This window comes from Rhinolophus ferrumequinum, chromosome 2, assembly GCF_004115265.2.
Source record: "Rhinolophus ferrumequinum isolate MPI-CBG mRhiFer1 chromosome 2, mRhiFer1_v1.p, whole genome shotgun sequence".
Lineage (NCBI taxonomy): Eukaryota > Metazoa > Chordata > Mammalia > Chiroptera > Rhinolophidae > Rhinolophus > Rhinolophus ferrumequinum.
This window is the reverse complement of record NC_046285.1, coordinates 104,070,479-104,094,968: the sequence shown is the minus strand read 5'-3', so window position 1 is coordinate 104,094,968 and position 24,490 is coordinate 104,070,479. Positions and strand designations below refer to the sequence as shown.

The window sequence follows — 24,490 nt, the reverse complement described above, 5'->3', positions numbered from 1 at the left end:
AACCAAGATTGGCTGAAAATGGACAGAAGGGATCTTTTCCATGGGTGTTTTGTATGCTCCAAAGCTGGATTGTGGTGATGATTGCACAACTCTGTGGATTTACTAAGAATCATTGAATTTAACACTTAAAGCAAGTGAGTTTTATGCAATGGTTTTTCATTACAATTTTTAAAAATTATATAAAATAATTGTGCAGGGTGTAAAATGATGGTGAACAAAACATCCTCAGTCTTTATTCTCCTTTGAATTTAGCTAAACAAATAACTATAAGTACCATAAATAATTGCCAGCATACAAAGTATTTAAAAGGGACACATAGGTTTATCTAGGTAATGATCTATGTAATTTCAAGGTTGGATGATGGGTTGATGGGAGCTCATTCGATTGCTAGTAAATAATGTAAAGTAAAAGAGTGTGAGGCGTGAAATAATGTGGTATATGCATGACTTAAAACGTTTCAAAAAGGTAGTGCGAGACGGGATTAAATACAGAGGGGCTTCGTCTAAGATGGCAGTTGAGCATGCAAGGGTTAACAAAGGATTGCATATAGCTCATTCTTTTCATCTCACACCCATGGAAAAATACACTCGATAGATTAATGAATCTGTGTAAGAAATTTCCAAAAGAAAAAGGGAAAAATGCAACCTTATCCCCCTGACTCCCTCACACCGTGAACTTTCTAGCATTGTGTGGGAAGTTTCACATCAAGTTTCACCCAGGTATGAGATGAGGGGGTATAAGATAAGCAAACAAGTAAAACAGACTCAGCTACAAGTCTGAGATCGCTCACCTCGTTTGGGCTTATTGGCGGCAAAAACAACTTTACCAGCCTAGCCAACAGGACAGGTACAATTTGATGATGAGAAATCTCTTTTTAGATCAAACCTAAACTTAAGGTATTTCACACAGAATGGTAGGCTGAGCTGATTACATAACCTGGAACCACTAAAAGGAGCAAAGAGCATTTTACAACGTGAAATATGATCAATAGGAGAAACAGGAAGATGATGCGAAATCATGTGACAATCAAGACCATAAATCACAAAAAAAATGAGATTACACGTACAAGTAGGCTCAACAAGCAGGAAAAACATGTGAGACTTAACTAAGCTGGCTCTGGTTTCTCTGAACAGAAAGGAAAATGGAAGTCATTTAGATGGGAATAACATTTATATCGTTTAACTACAATGAAATGTTACATTATGTTCCCTCTCTTCCCATTTTGTCCTTAAAGAAAATAACACCAAAGTGAATTCTACATCAATTACAATGCTTCTGAGAAAGGATTCAGGGGAAAATCTCTTTTTTATTTGAAAAATACAAGACTAGCATTAAGGGAACATTTTTTTCTGCTTTTGCTTGTCATCCTGGCCAACACTCCAAAGCTCAGTTGTGGAACAACATCTAACCGCACTTGAGACAGCTTCCTCCTATCTCTTTATGAATGATGTATCCCTCAACCATGTCAGCTGAACACAGCTATACCAGTACCTCTGCTTTTAGAGTTCACACAAGCCAATGAAACCTTGAACTCTTTCATGTGATTTCCAGAGTCAGGTCGAAAAGTGCCCCTTTCCAGTAGAATGTTTTTGCTCAAGTCTCGAATACTGTGAAGTGGGTTCCCATTGAAGGGTGATTCTCTTCTGAAGCTGCAGAAGCTGAGTAATCTGGAAAAGATGCAGAGTGTTCCTGCCATAGACTGAATATCTGTGTTCCCCCAAAATTCAAAAGTTGAAACCTAACTCTCAATACGATGGTATTTGGAGGTGGGCCTTTGGGGTGACTAGGTCATAGGAGTGGAGCCCTCACAAATGGGATTAATACCCTTATAAAAGAGACCTCAGAAATCTGCTTCCACCTCCCTCCACATGAGGACACAGCTAAAAGGCAGGCGTTTATGAACTAAGAAGCGTGCTGTCACCAGACACCGAATCTGCCAGCACCTTGATCTGGGCCTTCTCGGCCTCCAGAACTGTGAGAAGTGAATGTCTGTTGTTTATAAACCAATCTATGGTATTTTTGTGACAGTAGCCCAAATGGACAAAGACATTTCCTTTCTGTATTTGGAGAGCCAGGCTGCTTTACTCAAGAGCAGGAAAGAATAATGCGACCAATTTCTAACTAGCTTGATGTTCTTTCTAAAATAACAACCAGTACTATGGACTGTTGGAAGGGAAAGCCTGTAATAATAATAATTCCAATGATTTTTATCAAACAACAATTACTTCTATAGTCATGCAGCCATAAGTTTGCAGTCAGCCTAGAAACACACACTGCATGGTGAGTACTATGTCTACCGGTCACTTTTGAGCTTTCTTTGTGTTCTGGTGTTTCTGACCAACTCATTCATTACAGTGCACATGGAGCTCCTGCATCGGGGCTGTGTTTGTTCTCTCACCTGCATCACTTGGTGAACAGTAGGCATTCATTTCTGACCATCACTTCCCCTCATACCTTTTGCTCACAAGTTTGTCACACGCCTATGCTAGTTTGTCTTCCACACGACAGACTGGCGTTGTGAGACACAGTATAGCACAGCACAGCTCAGAGACCTGGAACTGTTTCTACACCTTCCTTTTCCTTCTTCGCTCTAACTCAGTCTGGTTTCAGCACTACCACTCTCTGAAATTGCTCCATCAGGACAATGGGTGACATCCTTAGTTGTTAACATAGTAGGCACTTTACAATCACTATTTGACCTATCCACATCCCTGTGGTTTCAGCCCTCACTCACACATCTCTTCTTTCAGCTACACCCTTCTCTGAAGCTCCAAGCCCATAGGTCCAACTGCCTGCTGGCCACTCAATGTTCTCCAACACTTGGAACTCGATGTGTCGACACCAAACCCAGCTTCTTCCCTTCAAACCCCCTGTATGCCTAACAGGTGATGGCTCCCCATCCACTTGGACGGGACACACATGATGACCAGCCCTTTCCCTCTTTGTGCTTCCCGACAGAGCATCCTCTTTCTCCACTCCTGTCCCTACCCCACTCCCAACCCCAGGAATCGGCTTGGTTTCGTCCAAGGGTAACCCAATTCTGACCAAAGAGCAAAGACAATTGAGGGCTTTTAAGAAAAGAGACGTTCTTTTTCTGGATGTTATAAATCTGGATGTGACATCTGGAATTTCATTTCCAGACTGAGGATGAAGCCAACTCATAAAGAGGCACAACAAAAGGGAGAAAACAACCTGAGACCTTGAAAATACATTAAGCTGCTGAATCTGGCGGTCTGGAACATTCCATAGTGAGAGAGCATCCATTTTCTTATTGCTTATGTTAATTTGGCTTTCTGTTGCTCACAGCCAACAGTCTCTCTCCTCTCCCCACTGAAGAGTCCCGTCAGTTCCTGTTGGAGCTCATCGAGAGGATGTGACCACCAGTTGACCAGCGAGCTGCATCTGGGCGCCCTCACCTCCTCCTTCGTCCTTGGACTGTACGTTGTGCCCACCAGTCCCACAGTGGGAGCTGTTCACAGTGGGAAGTAATCTTGAGAGTAAGGTGTTGTTGAGGCCGACTGGATGGTGTACATGACTGAACCCAGTTAAGGCCTTTCTATAAACTTTTAAGACTCTGGCGGGCAGGTGTGAAGATCTACTTGTCTTGCGGCCACCCAAGACAAGCCTCGTAAGTAAGTTTCCTGGCTTATTAAACCTGCCACCTACCCATCTGGAGTGGCCTGCCTCTTTGTTCAGTGTCTGTTCGCTCTCTGTGAATGGGGGCCAGTTTGCAAATCCATAGTTCCCCCACCAAAACATATCCCAAATCCCTTCTTCCACTAATCTCCATCCCCACAGCCCACATCCTAGTCCATCGTTGCCTACACAACTTTAAAATGTCCCTTCTGGTCTCTTATGATTCCTCCCAACGGCCTGACTTTACTTCCCCACCTGTTCGCCTGACCTGGAGTCCCGACCAATTACAACGGTTTCCTGGTACGACTTGTCATTGCTTTCTCACTTTCTCTCTTTTCTAACCACAGCACATTTCCCCTCTTCAAATGGGATCCTACCTCCGGCCCTTCGTATTAGCTTTTCCCTCTGTCCAGAAGGCTCCTCCCTCAGATCCCCAAAGGCCACTGACCCTGCACTTCTCGCCTCAGAGCCCTCCCCGACTACCCGACCCACAGCAGCCCCATTCAGCCTGCCTCCAGCATGCTCTAATTACGACACTTTTTCTTCCTTCAGGGCACTGTTACTATGTGGAAGTACCTTGTGTACTTGGTTACTGTCTGCCTCCTCCCACTAGAATGAAAGCCCCATGAAGCCAGGCAGCTTGACTTATGTTCGCCACCATGTCCCCAGCAATTAGGGACAGTGCCTGACACGGGGCAGGCCCACTGGTTCCACTTCCTCAGTTCCCCTCAGAACTTCATCACCACCAGCCAGTCCTGCTCTAAATGAAGCTCGTAATTCTCCCCTCTAGAATTCCTGCAATTGCCTCCTCATCAGTCAACCAGCCTTAATCAATGCATGATTTTCCAAAGTGGGGCACACAGAGCCCCAGGGGAGTAATGATGAGGATACTTCTGTGCATATATCTGAAGGCCCCGACGGTTCTTTGGGGAATTTAAAAATGTTGGTGTTGTCATGTGATCATCCAATAATCGGGACCATTCAGCATACATTCTCATATTTAACCAAGCACTGCCTAATTTTACCGCTAGTGCCGGTGTGTGTTTAGGTTTAGCACCAAGGGGGACCAGCTTTCCACAGTTTTACAGGGAAAGCACAGAGGTTATGTTAACTCTTAAATAAGATATTATCTGTATCCCATGAAAACCAAATCACACCACAAAGGGCTGAATGAATAATGCTTGTCAATTGTACAAATAGAGACAAGTGCCAGAACAATCTCCACACAGATCGTGTGGATGCACGTAAGACTTGGCTTCACCAAAACTCATTCTTCATGTGAATGTTGCTGATTTGAGGTTTATTGGTTTTGTTGAGATTTTTGGATTGAAAAATTAATTTAACTTTCTAGTTCTTTAAAAGCTCTAAGCATTAAATGTTTTAAACTTATTTTCAGTTTTCAAAGATTTAGGTGAACTTTATAATAAAAATAATTTAAGTCAACATTGGGGTCTGCTAGAACATTTTGTTGTTTTAAAAAATGTGCCAGCTGACATATATGTTCCTGGTTATTCATTGCAGCATCCTTCACAAGAGCAAAAGACTGGACACAATTTGAATGTCCAATCAGTAGGGAATTGGTTTTAAAATGTTTGGTACATCTTTACAGTGGACAATGAAACAATAACAAGGAGGAATCTTACAAGCACTAATATGAAACAATCCCCCTTACTAAATGAAAACCTCAAGGTGCCAGATGGTGTGAAAAAACAGGGAAAAATAAAGAATATATGCATATACACATTTGCTTACATATGCACGTAATACCTCTGGAAGGATATACAAGCAGCGGCAGTACTGGTTTTTTCTTGGGGGGAACTAGAGATCTGGGAGCACACAAGGGGAAGAGAGACTTATCAGGAAATCACTTTGTACTTTTGAAATTTTGAACCATGTAAATATTTCTTCCAGAAATATTTCTGTTATTCTGTTATTTCTTCCAGAAATATTTCTGTTATTCCCCACACTTACACATCGGCATCCCAAATGGAAAGGCCTTCAGAGGCTAGGCAGAAAATACAGGTGAGAAAAGTCAGCAGGGCTGGAAACCTGTCAAAGCACCCCAAAAGGAGGCCAGCAGTAGTTGAAGGTTGAATTGGCAAAAAAAAAAAAAAAAAAAAAATCTTTAGAACTTTATTGATGATATATATCCAAAAACATGTGCATGTTTGTGTGTAGACATATATATATAAACACATATACTTATATGTTTATATATTTATGCACACTTGTTAATATTCAGAAAGTGAACACAGCAGTGTAGCCAACATCCAGATCAAGAAACAGAACCTGAACAGCTCTCTCTCTTCCACTACTGCTGCTCTCTCTTCTACTGCTCTCTTCCAGTCACTAGCTCCTCACCCACCCCCAACCAGGAAACACTATCTTGACATCTAAAAGACTGGATTGGTTTTGCCTGCCTTTGTACATTATATGAATGCAATCACAGTTTATATTCTTTGGGGGCTGGCATCTTTCTCTCAGTGTTGTGCTGGTGAAGTCCATCCACGTTGTAGTGTGTAGTTGCAGATGGCTCTTTCTCATTGCGCTGGTCTTCCATGTATTCATCCATTCTCCTGGTGATGGATATTTAGGTTGCTCCCAGTTTGGATCTGTAAAAGTACTTCGGCTACGAATATTCTATGTCATGTCTTCTGGTGAACAGATGGAAGCACTTTTCTCGGGTAGATTTCTAGGAGTGGAATTACTGAGTCATAGAGTAACTGTCTGTTTAGCTTTCAAAGATACTGCCAGACAGTCTTTCTACTGAGTTCCAGTAGCTCCACGTGCTTGTGTTGGCAACTTAAAAAAAAAAAAAAAAATCTGGGCCAAAGCAACTGTCTGTAGGCCGCTAGTCTGTCACCTGTGGCCCAGTACATCTTCAGTTCTCAAGGGAGAGATAGATCTTTATGAGGGAAGTTGAGATCTCAGCACTGTCATCCCCTTGATTAAAACCTTGCAGTATCTCCCACCCCTTGGATCATGGCCAAACTCCTTAGCCTGGAATCAAATGCCTCCTGCAGGCTGCCACTCTTCTGTTTTCTGCCTCTTTCCTCTAATCTTCACCATCCACTCTCCATCACTCCGTCCCCATCACTCTGAAGGCACTGGAGGGCTGTCAGACTCTACTTAAAAGTCTGCGTGCCTTGGGATATGCTGTCCCCGCGCCTGTGGCTTCCCCTTCCTTTACTGGCCAATTTGTGTACTTTTGCTCCCCACTAAACTCTCACCCCAAGTCCTTGGGCTAGGTGTCCTGTCTGCAGTCTCTCTAACCCAGGGCCTATCAGAATGCCTGGCAGATGGCGGGCACCCAGTACCTGCTTGTGCCACAAACTCAGGCACTCCTTGATGTTAATTTTTTTTTTTTTAATGCAGATAGGAGAGAAGAGAGAAAAGGATCGATTTTAATTTTACCCTGAGCCCCCAACTGTTCTCCCCAGAAGGAACCCCAGAAGAACTGAGGAACCCCAGAACAACTGAGGAACCCCAGAAGAAACCTCTGGCATCACTTGCTTGTGTATTCTTCCTGAGATATGCAATAACTGTATAACTTTACATTCAATATAACTATATATTCATTAGATGTTATGGAGAAAATAAGGCTGAGAAGAGGTGGGGAGTTGCAATTTTAAAAAGAAAGGTCAGGAAGGGCCTCATTGAGAGGGTGACATTTATGCAAAGATCAGAAGGAGGTGAGGAAGAAGGTTGCTCTGGTCTGAGGTGGCTCGTTCCAGGCAGAGGGAACAACAGGTAACAAGGCCTTGAAGCAGGGGGTGCCAGGTCTGTTTGAGGCTCAGAAAGTGAAACAGGGTGAGCAGCAGTGAAAATCACCTAAGGCAGACAGATTGCAGAGGGCTTTATAAACCACTCGAAGAACTTCAGGCTTTCTTGAACGAGAAGGGAAGGCACTACAATTACTGATCAGGAGTTACATAGTCTGACGAGTGGTTTTCAAAAGTCACTTCCTCCGTGAAGAGATGTTTTTCTTTTTGCAGCAGCTCTGTTATTTCACTATGAGAAGGTGCTAGCTTATCCAGGTCTCTCAAATGATCGACATATGGTCTACTTCCAATCTTTTGGATTCAAAGTACTCCAGCGTTTCTTCCTCTCCAAGAATTCCAGCTGACAATTTTCCGATTACATTTTTTTCTATAGTGACCTAATTCAATTCGGTCTTTTCAACGTAATTTTCTTCGTCATTGAAGAAACAGGGTAATGTGCAATTTCACTGGTTCCGGTGTTCCAGCTCAGACCCCCAGTCTGAAGCCCTTTTTCTCCTCTCAAATGGTGCATATGTGAGCAACTGGTGAAAAGGGGCAGGCACTGGGCGGGTACGCGTCCCGCTTCCCTTCAGCCCAGGAAACAGGCCAGCCAGGGGTCTGCCAGTGGACACGTCCTGGGGACGTTGGGGGCCCGGACTGAGGAACCCACGACGTTCCTGAGTCGACCCGCCTGCACCCCGGCACCTCAAGGAATGGGTAATCAAAAGATGTTTCCTTAGGAGGAGAGAACCCCCAGGGTAACCCAGCAAGGGAGCATCGCGGCACACTAGCCGCCAGTCCAGGGACGTCGCAAAGACGCGCGCCTGCGCAGTGGCGCTTCGCGCCTCGCCAGCTTTCCTTCCCACGACCTCCCTTCCAGCGCCTGCGTACCAAGACCCGCTTCCCGCAGGCCTGCGAAGCTGGGGATACCGGATAGCTTTTCCTGCCGACTGAGGTGGGAACGATAGGCTCGTACCTGACTCCACTGTCTCTCCCGTCCCAGCCTACCAGACTAACTATACACGTTCCATCGCAAGTCACCCTAGAACGGAGGGACTTGATCCTTGAGGAGTTCAGGAAACTGGCATGCGCCCACGTATCCCGGAGGGGTGTGTGTGTGTGTGTGTGTGTGTGTGTGTGTTGGGGGCGGTCACCCAGCGGCTCCGCTTCAAACTACCGTGAGACGAGAGCTGCCTCTAGGGCCCAACCCCCTCGCTTGGGTCTGGGGCCCCGCGAGACAGTGGGCAGGGGTGGGGGCGCCGAGAGCGGGGGCGGGGTGCAGCGGCCGAGTGACAGTAAGCCTCACCTATACCGGGCGCGGACCGCGGCGGAGTAGTGGGCCCGGCAGCCAATGGAAAGCGGCGGGAGGCGGGGGGACCGGCCAGCGGGGAGGGGGCGCCCACGCGGGGGAACGCGAGGGGAGGAGGGGATGTGCTCCTGATCCGGTTCCATCCGGTTCTCCCACTGCCCCTGTCGCGAGTCCCAGCAGCTCCGGAGCTGGAGAAGCGGCAGCTACCAGGCAGCCCAGCTTCGCGAAGGCTCTCGGCGCGCTGCGGCCCGCAGGCTTCCGGCACGCGCCCGCCCCGCTGCCACGAAGCCCGAGAGGAAGGTGAGTGGGGACCGCAGCCCGCACACGCCCCCTCCGCCGGCCAGGCCTACCGCGGCACCCCGCGAGGTCCAGGCCTGCCGCATCCACGGCGGCGCTGGGCCCCCGGGACGTGCGGTGGGCAGGACGGCGCACAGCGACCCCGGGCGCAGTGCTCTGGAACGTTCGGTGGCCGGAGGATTTTAACGCCGCGGCGGGAAGCCGCTGACGTCATGCGGCCGAGCATTGTTCTCGAGAGCCGGCCGGCTTGGGGCGCTGGGTACTTTTGTTTGCGGGCTGCGCCCATTCGCCTGTCTGCTTCCTTCCACAGGTCAGCTCCGCCGAGGGGGCAGCGAAGGAGGAGGTAAGGGCCCTGCTCTTCGGCTTTGGGGTGGGTTCAATTTGAACTGCATCATTCATTTTGCTCACTTTCCTTTTCTCTTCTGAAGCCCAAGAGGAGGTCGGCGAGGTTGTCAGCTGTAAGTAAAGCGAGCCCCTTACCCGTTTCTTTTACGTGGATCATGTCCAGTGGAAAAACTCAGTGCTGCTGAAACAGGGCCCAGCTGGACCCCCTGACTCAGAATGCCTCTGGATGCCCTGCCCCCGTCCTGGCTGGCTTTATTTTGTGGCTAGAGCTCAGAACGCCTCTGGGATGCCCAGCCCCAACCCAGGTGGGCTTCACACCCTTGTGGCTGAGCTCAATGCCTCTGGGATGCCCTGTCCCGGTTCAGGATTCTTATCTTAGAAGATCACCTTGTAAATACTTAATTACAAACTATCGCTTAGCATTTTCCCAGGTTACTCCCCCACTGTTCCTTGACCACTGGCTCCACAAGAGCTAAGATGACACAGGGGCATCATGAAAGGAGAAAAGACATGAAGCCTCTGGGAGAGTGTCCTGATTTTCCCTTAAATACCCCAGGCTGGTCTGAGAATGCAAGGCAGTGTTTTTTTGGGGTTTTTTTTTTAAAGATTTTATTGTGGAAGGGGAACAGGATCTTATTGGGAAACAATGTGTACTTCCAGGACTTTTTTCCAAGTCAAGTTGTTTTCCTTCCAGTCTTAGTTATGGAGGGCGCAGCTCAGCTCCAGGTCCAGTTCCTGTTGCTAGTTGCAGGGGGCACAGCCCACCATCTCTTGTGGGAGTCGAGGAATCGAACTGTCAACCTTGTGGTTGAGAGCCCGTGCTCCAACCAACTGAGCCATCCGGGAGCTCAGCGGCAGATCAGCAGCAGATCAGCTCAAGGTGCGATATTCAATCTTAGTTGCAGGGGGCGCTGCCCACCATCCCTTGCGGGATTCTAGTAGTTGAACCAGCAACCTTGTGGTTGAGAGCCCACTGGCCCATGTGGGAATCGACCCGGCAGCCTTCGGAGTTAGGAGCACGGAGCTCCAACCACCTGAGCCACCGGGCCGGCCCTGGAAGGCAGTTTTTGGAGATGTTAACCCACTGCGTTCTCAGACAACTGGTGCTCTGATAGTAAACGCTTATTCTGTGACTCAACTCTTGTGTTGATCTATTGGCTGAGCGGCACAGGCAGCACGAGCCCCAGACTCGTTTGGCCTCCGTTTCTGGCGACCCAGATGGGACAGCCTTGGGGCACCTCCAGTAAATCTTTTGGCTTGCCGAGGGTCTCGGGGGCTACCTGGCCTGGGCCCATTCCTTGGTACAAGACCAACCTCTGGAAGCAGCTGCAGAGCGATTTTGCTCACCAGAGGGTGCTAGCGCCAGGGCCCACCCATCACGAATGCCTTTCTGCTCAGTTTGGATAGAATAAGCATTTGCTTTGTTTTCCTGCATCCAGTAACTGGTTCCGGAAGTGGGGTGGCCCAAGCATGCGCAGCTGGAGAATTTTGCACTCACCATCTGGGGCTCCTCTCTAAGGGCCATCTGGGGGTCATACTGACCCATTGGTGCCAAATAGGTGACGCTGCAATATCAAGCAAGGCATAATGCTCCCACCAGTAAAAGGTTCTGTTTGCAAGCTTGCTCTGGTTCTGGAAGCGCACCTGTGGTTGGCAACTTTGTTCCCGGGAAAGCGGGCCCATCTGCCGCACTGTAAAAGCCACCACGTCTGGGTTCGGCCTTTGGGCATCTGGTGGTCTTAAGGCCACATCTGTTTCTGGTTTAGCCCACTGGCCGACTGTGTGATGGTCTACGGGCCATATGAATATGGAGTAAGACGATGTCACGTCCAAAACTGTCACCTAGCTAGGTCTGTTTTCTGTAACGTATTCAGATCCGAATCTGATTCAATTTTTTCCTGGTATTTGTCTGGGTTTTGTTTGTCTGATCCAGGGAATATTTAGGTCTGTGTGTCAAGTGTGATTGCCTTTGTTCCAACTCAGTAAGGGATCTAAAGTTTCAGTTCCTACCGGAAGCCCGCTGGGCAGAATATTAGGCCATTGGCAAGATTACAGCTATAAGCCGTTGACCAAAAAGAAATTAGTATTCTATTGCAATACTGCTTTGCCAATGTGTATATTAGGTTCTGGGGAGCACTGGTCACTCAGTAGTTCCCTGAATTACTACTCGTATACTATTTTGTAACTGGAATCATTCTGTTACAGGTCTGGGAAACAGGATGAAATTGCTTATGTACAAGCCCAATGGTTAAGGGTATGTTGGGATAGTCCATGCAAAGGAAAAGAGAAATGATTGCTCGAAAAAGAAAGCATAACCCCTGGGGGTCCTGTCTAGCAGCAGCATCATGGCTTAGCATGATGGTGGGCTTAGCAGCAGCATGATGGCTGCAAAACCCAAAACAAACAAACAAAAAGTTTGGAATTGGTATGCATTAGACACCAACTCTATATTCAGAAACTTGGCAAAAGTGGAGATCTTACAAGTTTTTTTTTCTCTCAGTGACTCAAGATCTGGCAAATAACCTGAGGGTAAACCACAGCTAACTGCTACTGCCTGAGGCTGAAGTAACTGAAGGAAAAAAGGTGGCATTTTTAAAAACAAGTCGCTAGTCAGTCTCTCAGTCCAGACCTCCACCCTTTTGTTCCAGCCTATTTGAAATTGTACAGGGCAATTGTAAGATCTTAGGTCTTCTCTGCAATTGGCAATAGTTCTGTTTCTGTGTGTATGATCTCTGATCTCTGTGCTTGTCTGTGTTTTACATATATAATGCAGTGTTTTTGCCTCTGGATGGTATCAATTTATGATATTTGATTGGCTTAAAGAAACAGGTTAAGCGGCTATATAAATTAGAAACAGATAATAAAAAACTAACCCAAGTACTTTTTAGGATCATGTGATATAAGAAAATATTTGATACTAAGATTAGTTTAACTCTTGGCTGAATTAGATATGTCTTTTAAGATCATTAATATTAAATATAGTATCTTTTTACCTAGGTTTACAAAAATAAATTCATGTTACAGAATTTGTCAAGAAAATAGCTTCGGTAATAATTAACTTTGAAATCTCATAGAGTTAAGAACTAATAAAATGTTAACTGAAATAAGATTTTAGATGAAACTTTTTAGTAATAATTATATAGTGTGGATGTCTGGATGTGGTTTCTCAGCATCTGTTGGTAGCCTAAGATTTCAGGTTTACTAAGTTGTGTTAAATGATAAAAAATATTAAATATCTAGATATTTCAAAATAACAAACTGCTGAGATATTAATTATTGGATGAATCTAAGTTCATCTATTTCTGGCTCCCTGTCACAAGAATGTTGAAAGATAGATTAAAGTCTGTTAATAAATATATCTTATATTTTATTACAAAAGCCTATGCTTTTGAGGTTTGCCACATATGCCTCTGGGTTTGCCAGTGGAAATATTAATTGTTTGCTTTTAGTTGTCAGTAAAATTAAGGTTGTGAAGGTTATGGATTCCAATTAATATGAAAGAAATATGATGTGTTTTCGAGGAAGGTATGTGGTGTGGAAGTACATTTTTGAAGAAACTGAAAGAACGTAGTTTGTCCTAAAGGTGATTATTTCTAAATGAGTGAAAAGAGACTAAGAGGAACTGGGAAAGTTATAGAAGGTTTGTAAAGGAAAAATCTTGAAAGAATTTTATGTATGGTTAAGCTAAGTGCGATTAAGTAAATTTAAATATCAAAACTAAGCTGGTGCAAAATTAGTTTTCTCTCTCTGCTAAGTAAGACAAAGTCTGTTACAAGACTATTGGTCTGCTACTGATATTATGAAGAAGTTTTCTGCCTGAAAAGCAAAAATTATGTGTCATCTAAATATTTTTCTGTTTTATATCGTCTTTGTTAGGTCTTTAGTTACTCAAGAGAACTAAATCTAAGAACTAAGTTTTGCTAATAGTTATGTAAACTTCTGTATTTTTAGGACTGCCGGAGTTCATGTGCCCTCCTCGGCATCAGAGAACAGGCCAGTGTAAGGAAGCTTAGCCTAATGGGTATTGTAATGGTTCTGGCCCACTGTTACGTCCGTGATAAAAGCGGCTCAGATCCTGGAAAAGGCCAGAAAATGTGCTTAAATGTTGTTAACAATCGAGACAGGGAAAACGAGGAAAGAAAGGAACAGTAAGACTGGAGACGAGGCCAGAGACGGGCCAGATTTTTGGCTGCAGTTAATAGACAGGCCAAGTCCAGGGCCACCTCAGGGTCACCCCACCAGCCCCAGAAGAGGAAACACCAGATAAAGGAGACTGCTTTGGCTATAAAAGCCCAGATCACTGGAATGAGGACTGTTCTGATCCTCCAAACTAGAAGGGCACTAGAGGAGGGAGTGTCTCCTGCTCTGAAGGGAGTGGGGATCAACTCCGTCCCCAAAATGGCTGTGATCACTGTTGGGCCTGAAGTTCCCAGAGGCTCCCAAGCTGTTCTCATCACAGGGGAGGAACTGCGGGTGACCCTTGATGTGGCAGGTAAGCCTGTTGATTTCCTGATTCATATGGAAGCCATTTATTCTTTCCTGACCACTCGCTCTGGACCTATTTGTTTCCTTTAAAACCTACTCGGTTGTAAAGAGAAAAAGCCCCTAGATTTGGACTCATTTTAGTCAGCCTGTTCCTTACCTTGGACCTATACCTTAGGGGAAATGTTAAACGGGCAAATCAGACTTAAGAAGGACCCTGGAAAGGTTTTGTCAGGAGACCTCTAAGCCCTGGCTCTAACTGCTGCTCATTTAGATTCTGACCTCAAATTCTGTTATTTCCTATGTTATTAACTTGAGAAAGCTTCAGCAGGCACATATATATACATATATATATACACATATGTATACATATGTATATGTATGTATGTACATCTCCGAAACCTCCCCCAGGCCTCTACATATTTTAACCCCGGAAAGTCAGGGGACCAAGTACTACTGGAAGCCTAGAGGGGGAGGGGTCTCTAACAGATCAATTAGCTCCTAAATGGAAGGGACCCTTTGCAGATTTCCCAAGCACCCCACCTGCTGTTGGGCTTCAGAGAGTTGGTGGCTGGGTCCACTTCCCTCAAATGAAATGCGTATCATTTAAGTCTGCACAGGACGCCCCCAGAAGGAAGGCTGTGGCTCCTGTTCCTGAGCCAGTTGAAGACCTGCAGCTCCTCTTCATACGTAACTGCGGGAGCTGCCTATTTAGTGCCTCTACTTGTGCCCACTTGGGATGCCCATTGAATGCCTTTTGGCTCTCCTTGTCCCCAGCCTTCTCTAGGGAGAAGAAGAAAACTAGTATCTTTGTAAAAATGTTCTGACATAATAGCTGGGTTCAATAGCCTCTCTGACTGCTGGACATGCCCTAAACAGCCCTCCTCCCCGCAAGAAGTCACAAGAAACTCCAGTGCCCACAGGCAGGGACAATGCCCATGCTCAGCAGGAGCAGCCAAGAACAGCCATCGTCCCCTACCCTTGCAACCATACTAACTGTACAGACATGAAAGGAATAAAGCGCGGGGGAATTGAAGCAGGGCCCAGCTGGGCCCCCTGACTCAGAATGCCTCCGGATGCCCTGCCCCCGTCCTGGCTGGCTTTATTTTGTGGCTAGAGCTCAGAACGCCTCTGGGATGCCCAGCCCCAACCCAGGTGGGCTTCACACCCTTGTGGCTGAGCTCAATGCCTCTGGGATGCCCTGTCCCGGTTCAGGATTCTTATCTTAGAAGATCACCTTGTAAATACTTAATTACAAATTACCGCTTAGCATTTTCCCAGGTTACTCCCCCACACCGCTGGCTGGCGCTACAAGAGCTAAGATGGGGTGGGGTGGGGGGTGGAGTGCATCATGAAAGGAGAACAGACATGCAGCCTCTGGGAGAGTGCCCTGATTTTCCCTTAAATACCCCCAGCTGGTCTGAGAATGTTATAGCAGTTTTTGGAGCTGTTAACCCGCTGCGTTCTCAGACCACTGGTGCTCTGATAATAAACACTTATTCTATGACTCAACTCTTGTGTTGATCTATTGGCTGAGCGGCACAGGCAGCACAAGCCCCGGACTTGTTTGGCCTCTGGTTACACTACCTTTGCCTTTCAGAAACCTGCTCCTGCAAAACTGGAAACGAAGCCCAAAAAGGCATCAGGAAAGGTGGGTTTCAAACTTACAATAAGAGTCTGTGGTGTCTTCGAAATGCAGCAGTGCTTCGCAACATGTGACTTTCCTTAATAAAGCCATTGCTGACCCCTAAGGTCTTGTGAAACTGTTAATGACTAAGATCTTGACTTTGAATCTGTCACAATAATTAATAGATGTCAGTCTCCTGAAGTTGAAATTTTATCGTATTTATCTACTTAAACTTTGTATTTTAATAAGTAGACTTTTTTCCTCTGATCTGGGTAAAATATAACAGATACAATTATCCTGGCTTATGGGAATATGTGTCACATTAATGCTGCTGCGAATTTAGGACACTTAAGATGGCTAGAAATACTAAATATCGGCTTACAAAGGAAACTCATTCTTTGTGTTGTGTACGTTTTGGGGTCGGTGGTTGTCCATTGGTTGCATGCTTGTACTTTTTTTTAAATTTTTATTGGGGAATATTGTGTTTCTCCAGTGCCCATCAGCTCCAAGTCGTTGTCCTTCAATCTTAGTTGCAGGGGCGCAGCTCAGCTCCAAGTCCAGTCGCCGTTTTAAATCTTTAGTTGCAGGGGGCGCAGCCCACCATCCCATGTGGGAATTGAACCGGCAACCTTGTTGTTGAGAGCTCGCACTCTAACCAACTGAGCCATCCAGCCACCCCTCCGGAAGCTCAGCGGCAGCTCCTTATCTTCAGTCTAGTTGTGGAGGGTGCATCTCGCTGGCCCATGTGGGAATCGAACCAGCAACCCTGTTCATAGCTCGCACTATAACGAACTGAACCATCTGGCCACCCCCATGCTTGTAATTTTAATAACAGCAAAGCTAGGACTGAGGCCAGAAGAAAAGGAATGTGTTAAGTTTTTGCATGTAAAGTTTGCAGGCCAAGTTAGAGGGGATCACGTGTGTGTGAGTAGATCAAAAGTAGTGTTCTCCAAGAACATAACTATTCTAAAAGTATTTTATTTGCATTTATGTGTTAAGGAGTTCATTAAATCATTTTTTCCTAACAGTAAGTTAATCATAAATAACGTGATGCTTGTTGCTCTGGAATAGATTGGTGATTGCGTTGTTCACATTGCAGCTCTTGGAATAAAGTTCTTGGGGATATGTACTTTCGGAAACTTAAGTTGGATGAGTCGAATATGTGTAAATCATTTGTTACTGTGAATTTGGATATAGCATTGAAACCTCCCCTTGCAAAGCTCACCATGTTCTTGAGGGGAATTCATGGTGTGATTAATTTCTGTTCACTCAAAACTTAAGTGAGAGCATGCTATTTGAAATCTCCAAAAAAATTCTGAACTACCATCACCCCTTTCCTAAAAGCATAGGTGGAAGCTTAGCACTGCATAACCAGAGGGTTTTGTTTCATCTCTGTATTTACACACTGTACGGAGCTGAGTGTAAAATTTTAATTTATCTTCAATAGTAGTTCTGTTTTGTGATCTTTTTAAAAGGGGGTTGGAGGAAGGTATAAGCATAATACATCAGCTTAGAATTTCTCACAGCAGAAAATAATGCAGTAATTCTCTACGCAAAGTTAGACTATCCCAGAAACTTTCCAAGGCTGAAAAAAAATAGCAGATCTTGTTGCAAAATGTTGGCTGGAACAGTGTACTATTGTTATCCATCGTTTTTTCTTTGCTTTTTTAAAATAAACCAATTGGCTGAAATACTATGCCTATTTCCCTGTTAAATTGTTCTTCCTTTCCTTATTGATTTTTGTCTATATTTTGATCTGCCATAAAGTTTGTTAATGAAAACAGTTCAAATTTTAACTCGTTCGGGACATTAAATGTAATCAATATTTTTCTTCCTCTCTGAGAGGTTAACAACGTAAGTCTTCATGTTAGTGTTCCTTGAGGAGCAAGCCTGTCAGTTCAGTTTTCCCAAAGGAAAAGTGGTCGAGGGTGGCTTTTTTTCCCCTTTAGTTTATGTAATACATCTTTGTCTTCATAATTGATCCACTTAAAACCTTAAACGGAATGTATAGCTTTTCATGTATAGGTTACTGTACTACAGGATAGACATGCTGTTTTCAAAACATGTATTCCAGTGTGTGCTTCTGACTTGTACAATTTCCTTAGAAGTAAATATTTTTAAGGTTGAAACATACATTAGGAAATACGTTGATTTATTTTGTTTCTGGGGTGGCCAGTTAGCTCAGTTGGTTAGAGCGCAGTGCTGGTAGCACCAAGATTGCCAGTTCAGTCCCCACATGGGCCGCTGAGAGCTGTGCCCTCCTTAGAAAAAAAAAATAATTATTTTGTTTCATCTAGCTTTCTAGCTAATAATAGTTAAAAGTATTATTTTAGTCCAGGCTATTGCATATTCTATTTTCACTTTTAAGGCTTTACATATTTAAGTTACTGTGGTAGTGGTTATGAAATTAATAAAAAATTGGATTGCAAAAGGATAGTCTTTAAGTATAGAAGCGATTGTGGCATTTCCTGGTGGCAATGTGTGTAGCAGCATTATCCTAAATATGTTTGTTTACATAATTTGCTATTCTAAAGTTATTAAATTAGTAGTCATCATGCTGTCTTTATGTATGGAGTGCCACCGTTGGTACAGACTGTATCGCACTGATTTTTCCCCCTTAGCATTGAAGTCTGAGGTCTACCTGCATGTCTCTGTGGCCGTGTAACTCAAGTATTGGTCACTACTGATAGGGGTTTTTTATGCAACTTACTAGTGACCTAACTTAATTTAATGTAGGTGTTGCTACCTTCTTTACATGAAATAAATGTTAAGTTTCTTCCCCATTGATGGATGGTATCCAAAAATATTGTTTTATGTTGTTTTAAAATGCCTCAAATTTTGAACCTATTTTGTCATCATACTAATTAATACATGTGTTTTCAGATTCCCCAAACACCTAAAATGAAAATGATAGACTCAAAATTGATCTTTTTGGCTACTCATTATATTAGTTTGGTGCAAAAGTAATTGCGGTTTTTGCATTGTTGAAATTTGCCGTTTGATATTGGAATACATTCTTAAATAAATGTGGTTGTATTATACATTATTTTAATGCGCATTTCTCACTTTATGTATTTTTGCTAATGACTTATTACTTGCTTTTTATTTTATGTTTATTTTAGACTATGGAAATGATGTTAAACAAAAAGCAAATTCGTGCAATTTTCTTATTCGAGTTCAAAATGGGTCGTAAAGCAGCAGAAACAACTCGCAACATAAACAGCGCATTTGGCCCAGGAACTGCTAATGAACGTACAGTGCAGTGGTGGTTCAAGAAGTTTTGCAAAGGAGACGAGAGCCTTGAAGATGAGGAGCATAGTGGCCGACGATCGGAAGTTGACAACAACCAACTGAGAGCAATCATCGAAGCTGATCCTCTTACAACTACACGAGAAGTTGCCGAAGAACTCAACGTCGACCATTCTACGGTTGTTCGGCATTTGAAGCAAATTGGAAAGGTGAAAAAGCTCGATAAGTGTGTACCTCATGAGCTGACCGAAAATCAAAAAAATTGTCGTTTTGAAGTGTCATCTTCTCTTATTCTACGCAACAACAACGAACCATTTCTGGATCGGATTGTGACATGCAACGAAAAGTGGATTTTCTATGACAACCGACGTCGACCAGCTCAGTGGTTAGACCGCGAAGAAGCTCCAAAGGACTTCCCAAAGCCAAACTTGCACCAAATAAAAATCATGGTCACTGTTTGGTGGTCTGCTGCCGGTCTGATCCACTACAGCTTTCTGAATCCCGGCGAAACCATTACATCTGAGAAGTATGCTCAGGAAATCGATGAGATGCACCGAAAACTGCAACACCTGCAGCCGGCATTGGTCAACAAAAAGGGTCCACTTCTTCTCCACGACAATGCCCGACTGCACATCACACTACCAACGCTTCAAAAGTTGAACGAATTGGGCTACGAAGTTTTGCCTCATCCGCCATATTCACCTGACCTCTCACCAACCGACTACCACTTTTTCAAGCATCTAGACAACTTTTTGGAGGGAAAACGCTTCCACAACCAGCAGGATGCACAAAATGCTTTCCAAGAGTTTGTCGAATCCCGAAGCATGGAGTTTTACGCTACAGGAATAAACAAACTTATTTCTCGTTGGCAAAAATGTGTTGATTGTAATGGTTCCTATTTTGATTAATAAAGATGTCTTTGAGCCTAGTTATAATGATTTAAATTCACAGTCCGAATTGTCATTAGAAAATGAAAACTGTTTCCATGCCCAGAGCTGCCATTCAGGTACAAGGAACACACATTTTCTTCCCTCCCTGAAGAATTCAGTCCTAAATTAGGTGGACAGAGCAGGTAGGGATTCAGAGAGCCAGTGCCGAGGCAGTGGCTCCGCATGGGGACTCAGAGCCCAAGTACAGTGAGGAGGGCATCCCCGCAGAGGGAAACCCTGGTGGTGGGAGGTGGGGCGTCAGAGCCAAGCACAGTGATGTGGAGGTCTAACGAAAGGGCAGCCTGGCACGGAGTCGGAGCCGAGCAGGGTGAGCAGCGCCACCGAGATAAGAGGAAGTCATCCTGCCAAACACATATCGAGCCCAAGTCGGGCAGGAAGGCATCCACCCTGGAAAGGGTGCAGCGGAGGAGACGGGAGCTTAGTTATAAATGACTGATCAAATAAAGTAAACATACTGGGGAAGCTAGGAGCCACTTTGCTCACTGTCAGTCCTGGGGCGCCTGCACAGCGCACCCCGCTGACCAGGACGCTCTCCGGACCCTCTGCAGCACCAGGCCTCAGACGCCTGTGCAGTACTCCTCCCTGCACCCCAAACAGAGAGGGCTATCCCCGATGGGAGTCTTTGCACCCCTTCTCTGGCTAAAGAAAGTCCCGGATTGCCTACTAAATGAACATGGCTCTCTTATTTGAGTGTCCTGTGACCAGCTTGAAAAGAAAAAAGAACTCTCAGAAAAATTCCAAGTCAACACCAGGGACTGGGGTGCCCTTATCCAGGCACTCACCCCCACTCCAGTGGGGTGAGGTCCCCTCCCAGGACCTTGCGAGGCTTTGCTGGGCTGACTCCAAATGCGTCAGAGTCTTCCTCAAGGGCCTCAGGCCAGGGGACCAGCTGCCCCACTAGTGGGGTGGTGCGCCCCACTCTTAGTACGTCTAAACTGCAGCAGTAGCCTCTTGTGACAGTGGACTAGCTGCAGAGCATGGGTTTGGTGTGGGCTTGGGGAAGGAGCCTGAGATGATCACAGGTCTCATTTATAGCTGCTGCAAATCCCAAAGACACACTCCAACTTCCCCTCTGCTAATGAGAAATTAGCACAAGTCATAGAGGAATATAAAATTAATATAAAATTAATAGTGCAATTGAGGTTAGCTGTGTGTGACTCCAACATGAGGTGAAATGGGATGGGGTACACAGGAAGGATGGAGGTGATACCGCAAGAAAGATGGACAGGAAACCGACAAAATGGGAGAGAAAACAACTGCAATCATATAGCCAACAAAGAATTAGTATCAAGAATATAAAAAGGACTCCCAACTCAAGAAAAACCAAACAGCCCCTCACTCCTGCTGTGGGCATACAGAGGGCGCCCTTCCCCTGGAGACAGCTCCTTATGCCCAATTTAAAAAGGGGCAAAGATCTTGAATAGACGTTTCTCTAAAGAAGAGACACAGATGGCCAATAAGCACACGAAATGATGTTCAACATCATCAATCATTAGGAAAAATGAAAATCAAAGCCACAATGATATACTACTTTGCACCTATTGGGAGGGCTAGCATCAAAACAGCCTACAGTAAGTGTTGGAGAATGTGGAGAGACTGCAACTCTTGTGCACTGCTGGTGAGAATGTAAAATGGTGCAGCTGTGGAAAATAGTATGGCAGTTTCTCAAAACAATTAAATGTAGAATTAGCATATGATCCAGCAATTCCATTTCTGGGTATTTATCCAAATGAACTGAAAACACACTGGCAGGGATATTTGCACACCTATGGCCTCGCAGCATTATTCACAGTTGTCAGAAGGTGGAAACAACCCAAATGTCCGTCAAAAGTTGAACAGATAAAGAAAACGTGGTCTATCTGTACAATGAAATAACATTCAGCCTTAAAAAGGAAGAAAATGCTCTGCCGGCTTTCTTTCTCTTCTGAGCCAATCTAAGTGGCAAGCACTCCCAGCTTTTTCTAGAGAAATTTATCGAGAGTAAGTTTTTTGTGTAAAAAAAAAAGGAAAGAAAGAAATCTTAACACATGCTACTAGAGAGATGAACCCTAAAGACATTATACTGAGTGAAATAAGCCAGACATTTAAGGACAAATACTATATGATTCCACTTATTTGAGGTACTTAGAATAGTCAATTCACATAAACAAAAAGTAGAATGGTGGTTGCTGGGAAGAGGGAGAATGGGGAGTTAGTGTGTAATGGCTATCAGTTGAGGAAGATGGAAAACTTCTGGAGATGGATGGTGGTGAAGGCTGCACAACAATGTGAATGAACTTAGTGCCACTGAACTGTACACCTAGTAATGGTTAAAATGGTAAACTTTTCTTACCTATATTTTATCACAATTTTTCACAAAGAAGAAAGATGGGCAGAGGCCAGCTCTTCAAGGGTCTTTTATGCAATGCTACGGACTTGGGACTTCGTCTTAAAGACTAGATGGCATCAGGAAAGATCTGAAGGGGGGCGGGGATTGAGAGAGAAGTCCCTGTGCCTCTGAATAGGGGTAGTAAGGCCCTAAAATAGAGCTTTACACCAAACAGGCACTCAACGAATACCGACAGAATAAAACTAAAGAAATAGAAATCCTGCTTAGTCTTAAATACCCACCCCCCACCATTAGCAATTTGAATCGGGAGACAAAGCAGGGAGAACGGAGTTTCCCAGACGAATACAACACGTGCACCCAATTTTTCAGTCTGTCTGACTCTGCCTCGCACTCCCGCTGTGGGCAAACAGAGGGCGCCCTTCCCCAGGCAACAGCTCCCTATGTTTCTCTCACACACCCCCATCAAATTTGCCATCAAGGCCCCTATTCATGCTGCAGTGGGCAGAGGAGCAGAACTAGGAGAATCAGAAATCGCGGATCAAATCTCCAGCCCGACGGTCACTAGCTGGCTGAATTTCTGAGCTGCACTAGTAGGAAGGCGGGGCCATCTTTTCCGTCCGGTCCTGGCTAATTTCTTGGTCTTCCGGGCTTCCATCGCCTTCTTGTACCCACCCCACCACTCCTGCCCGTTGCACGTGTTTTCCAAATTGGTGGCTTGGCTCCTACCGTCTCTCTAGTTTTGTTGTGTCTGCAAATCACTTGTGTTGTTATTTAATTGTTTAAATTGAGTCACTTTTATTACTACATAAATACTAATAAATCTAAACAATTTACAAAACTAAACACCTGAAAAATAAGTATTAATTAAAAAGCACTGTTTATAATAAAATAGTTAACCTACATTTAGGTTGGTGACGTAAGAAACGTCTAAACCTGTAGAGAATTTTAAGAGTTTATTTGAGCCAAACTGACAATTGCTGGGAAGCAAAATCTCAACAAATTGAGAAAATGCTCCAGAGAATGGCACTTTTGCAGCTTATTTTATACATGAGAATTCAAGAAGGAGACATAAGGAGGGTTACATGAAATCCTCTAGTGGTAGATTAAGAGGGTGGGAAAAAACAAAGGGGGAATCTCTGGGATTGGATAAAAAGTAAAAAGGAAAGACATTTCTTTTAATTGATGGGTACAGGATAGTTAATAACATTTACAGCACATAGGGATGGTATTCGGGGGACAAGATAACAACAAGGGGTTCTGTGGTCTCATGCGCTGGTGTGGTGGGTTGTGCCCTGAGGGATCCTGAAAAAGGGGATTATTCTGACATTCCAAGGGTATGTAATCTTAGATGGAGGCAAAAAGACGATAGACAGCCTTGCTTAAGGTAAATATTAACTTTTGTCAAGGAAGCTACAGGCCTAGGACGTGAGTACCTGATATGACCTGCTTTCAGTTAGGAATTTTTGTGTTGAAACCATCCTGTGTGCTTGATTTCAGTCTCTGAGTTTGTAGGGTCCTCCATGCTGGCCTCCCCTGAGCTTGTCAGGTTTAGTATGTGGCCCATTTTTCATCCACAAGATGAAGATGAGGTTTTACAGCTAAATAATCCCAATTCATATATATGTATAGTAAATAAAGCAAAAGATGTCTAGCTGTGTCTTCTGCCATGGTTGGCGTCTGAGAACTAATACCTAATTAGAATGAAGCAAGGAGCTGTGGTGCTACAAATGTTTGTTTCAAGAAAACATGTGAAGCAAAGCTATTTAATAGATTATAGGGTTTCCATGAGGGAATTCCTGCCCGTTCTCAGGAATTTTTTTCGCTTTCCTGTTCCTGAATCGTGAGAAAAGTTGGGAAATCGGGAAAATCGGCTCCTTGAACCCAGGTGGTTGGTAGTATCAGCCATCACTTTGTGGAAACGATTCATCGTGGAGAACAGAAAACAGTTTATATCTCAGGATTCGGGAACAGGAAAGTGAAAAAAAAATTCCTGTGAACGGGCGGGAATTCCCTCCTAGAAACCCCAATAGCAGTAAAGTGAATTCTTTCCATGGAAAGGCATCTTGGTGGGTAGGTGATGCTGAACTAACCAAAACAAAAGACAGGCTGGGGGCTTGCCTCTCCTCCAGAGCCTTCCCCTTCAGCTGAACCATCCAAAGCTGCAGCCAGACTACTGGCTCCTCTACTCATGAGATTTAAAAGAATTTAGAGGGAAAAACAACCTAGTGAAAAGTGATGGCAGCTCCTCCTCTGCCTCCGCGTTTCAGGCTGAAGAGGAGAGAATCAGCTCTTCCCACCCTTCCACACCCCACCCCACTATTATATACCCCTATAAGGACAATCACCAACTCCTGGTGAGGCAAGAATTTGACAAACCCCAGAGAATGTCCTTGATTGTGTAGCAGTGGTGGGAGAGGACTGGCCTTCACAGGTAACCCAATTTGGATAACTCAGCTCTCTCCTATTGCTTCATTTGGGCAGCTCTCAAAAAGAGCACTAACAATT

At 44.6% G+C, this 24,490-nt stretch overlaps 1 protein-coding gene across 1 annotated transcript; it reads left to right on the top strand.

Moving 5' to 3' along the window:
* Nucleotides 1-8,338: 8,338 nt before the first annotated feature.
* LOC117036110 (histone-lysine N-methyltransferase SETMAR) lies at nt 8,339-19,634 on the top strand. The gene is made up of 7 exons (XM_033130749.1): nt 8,339-8,352; nt 8,887-9,006; nt 9,314-9,346; nt 9,432-9,461; nt 13,300-13,347; nt 15,431-15,481; nt 18,580-19,634. Exon 7 carries the CDS (start codon nt 18,583-18,585, stop codon nt 19,612-19,614), a length of 1,032 nt encoding a protein of 343 aa, XP_032986640.1. The 5' UTR covers nt 8,339-8,352; nt 8,887-9,006; nt 9,314-9,346; nt 9,432-9,461; nt 13,300-13,347; nt 15,431-15,481; nt 18,580-18,582; the 3' UTR covers nt 19,615-19,634.
* Nucleotides 19,635-24,490: the final 4,856 nt, after the last annotated feature.

Coding starts and splice junctions, on each gene's coding strand:
- LOC117036110 (XM_033130749.1), top strand. CDS start 18,583: ATGGAAATGATGTTAAACAAAAAGCAAATTCGTGCAATTTTCTTATTC.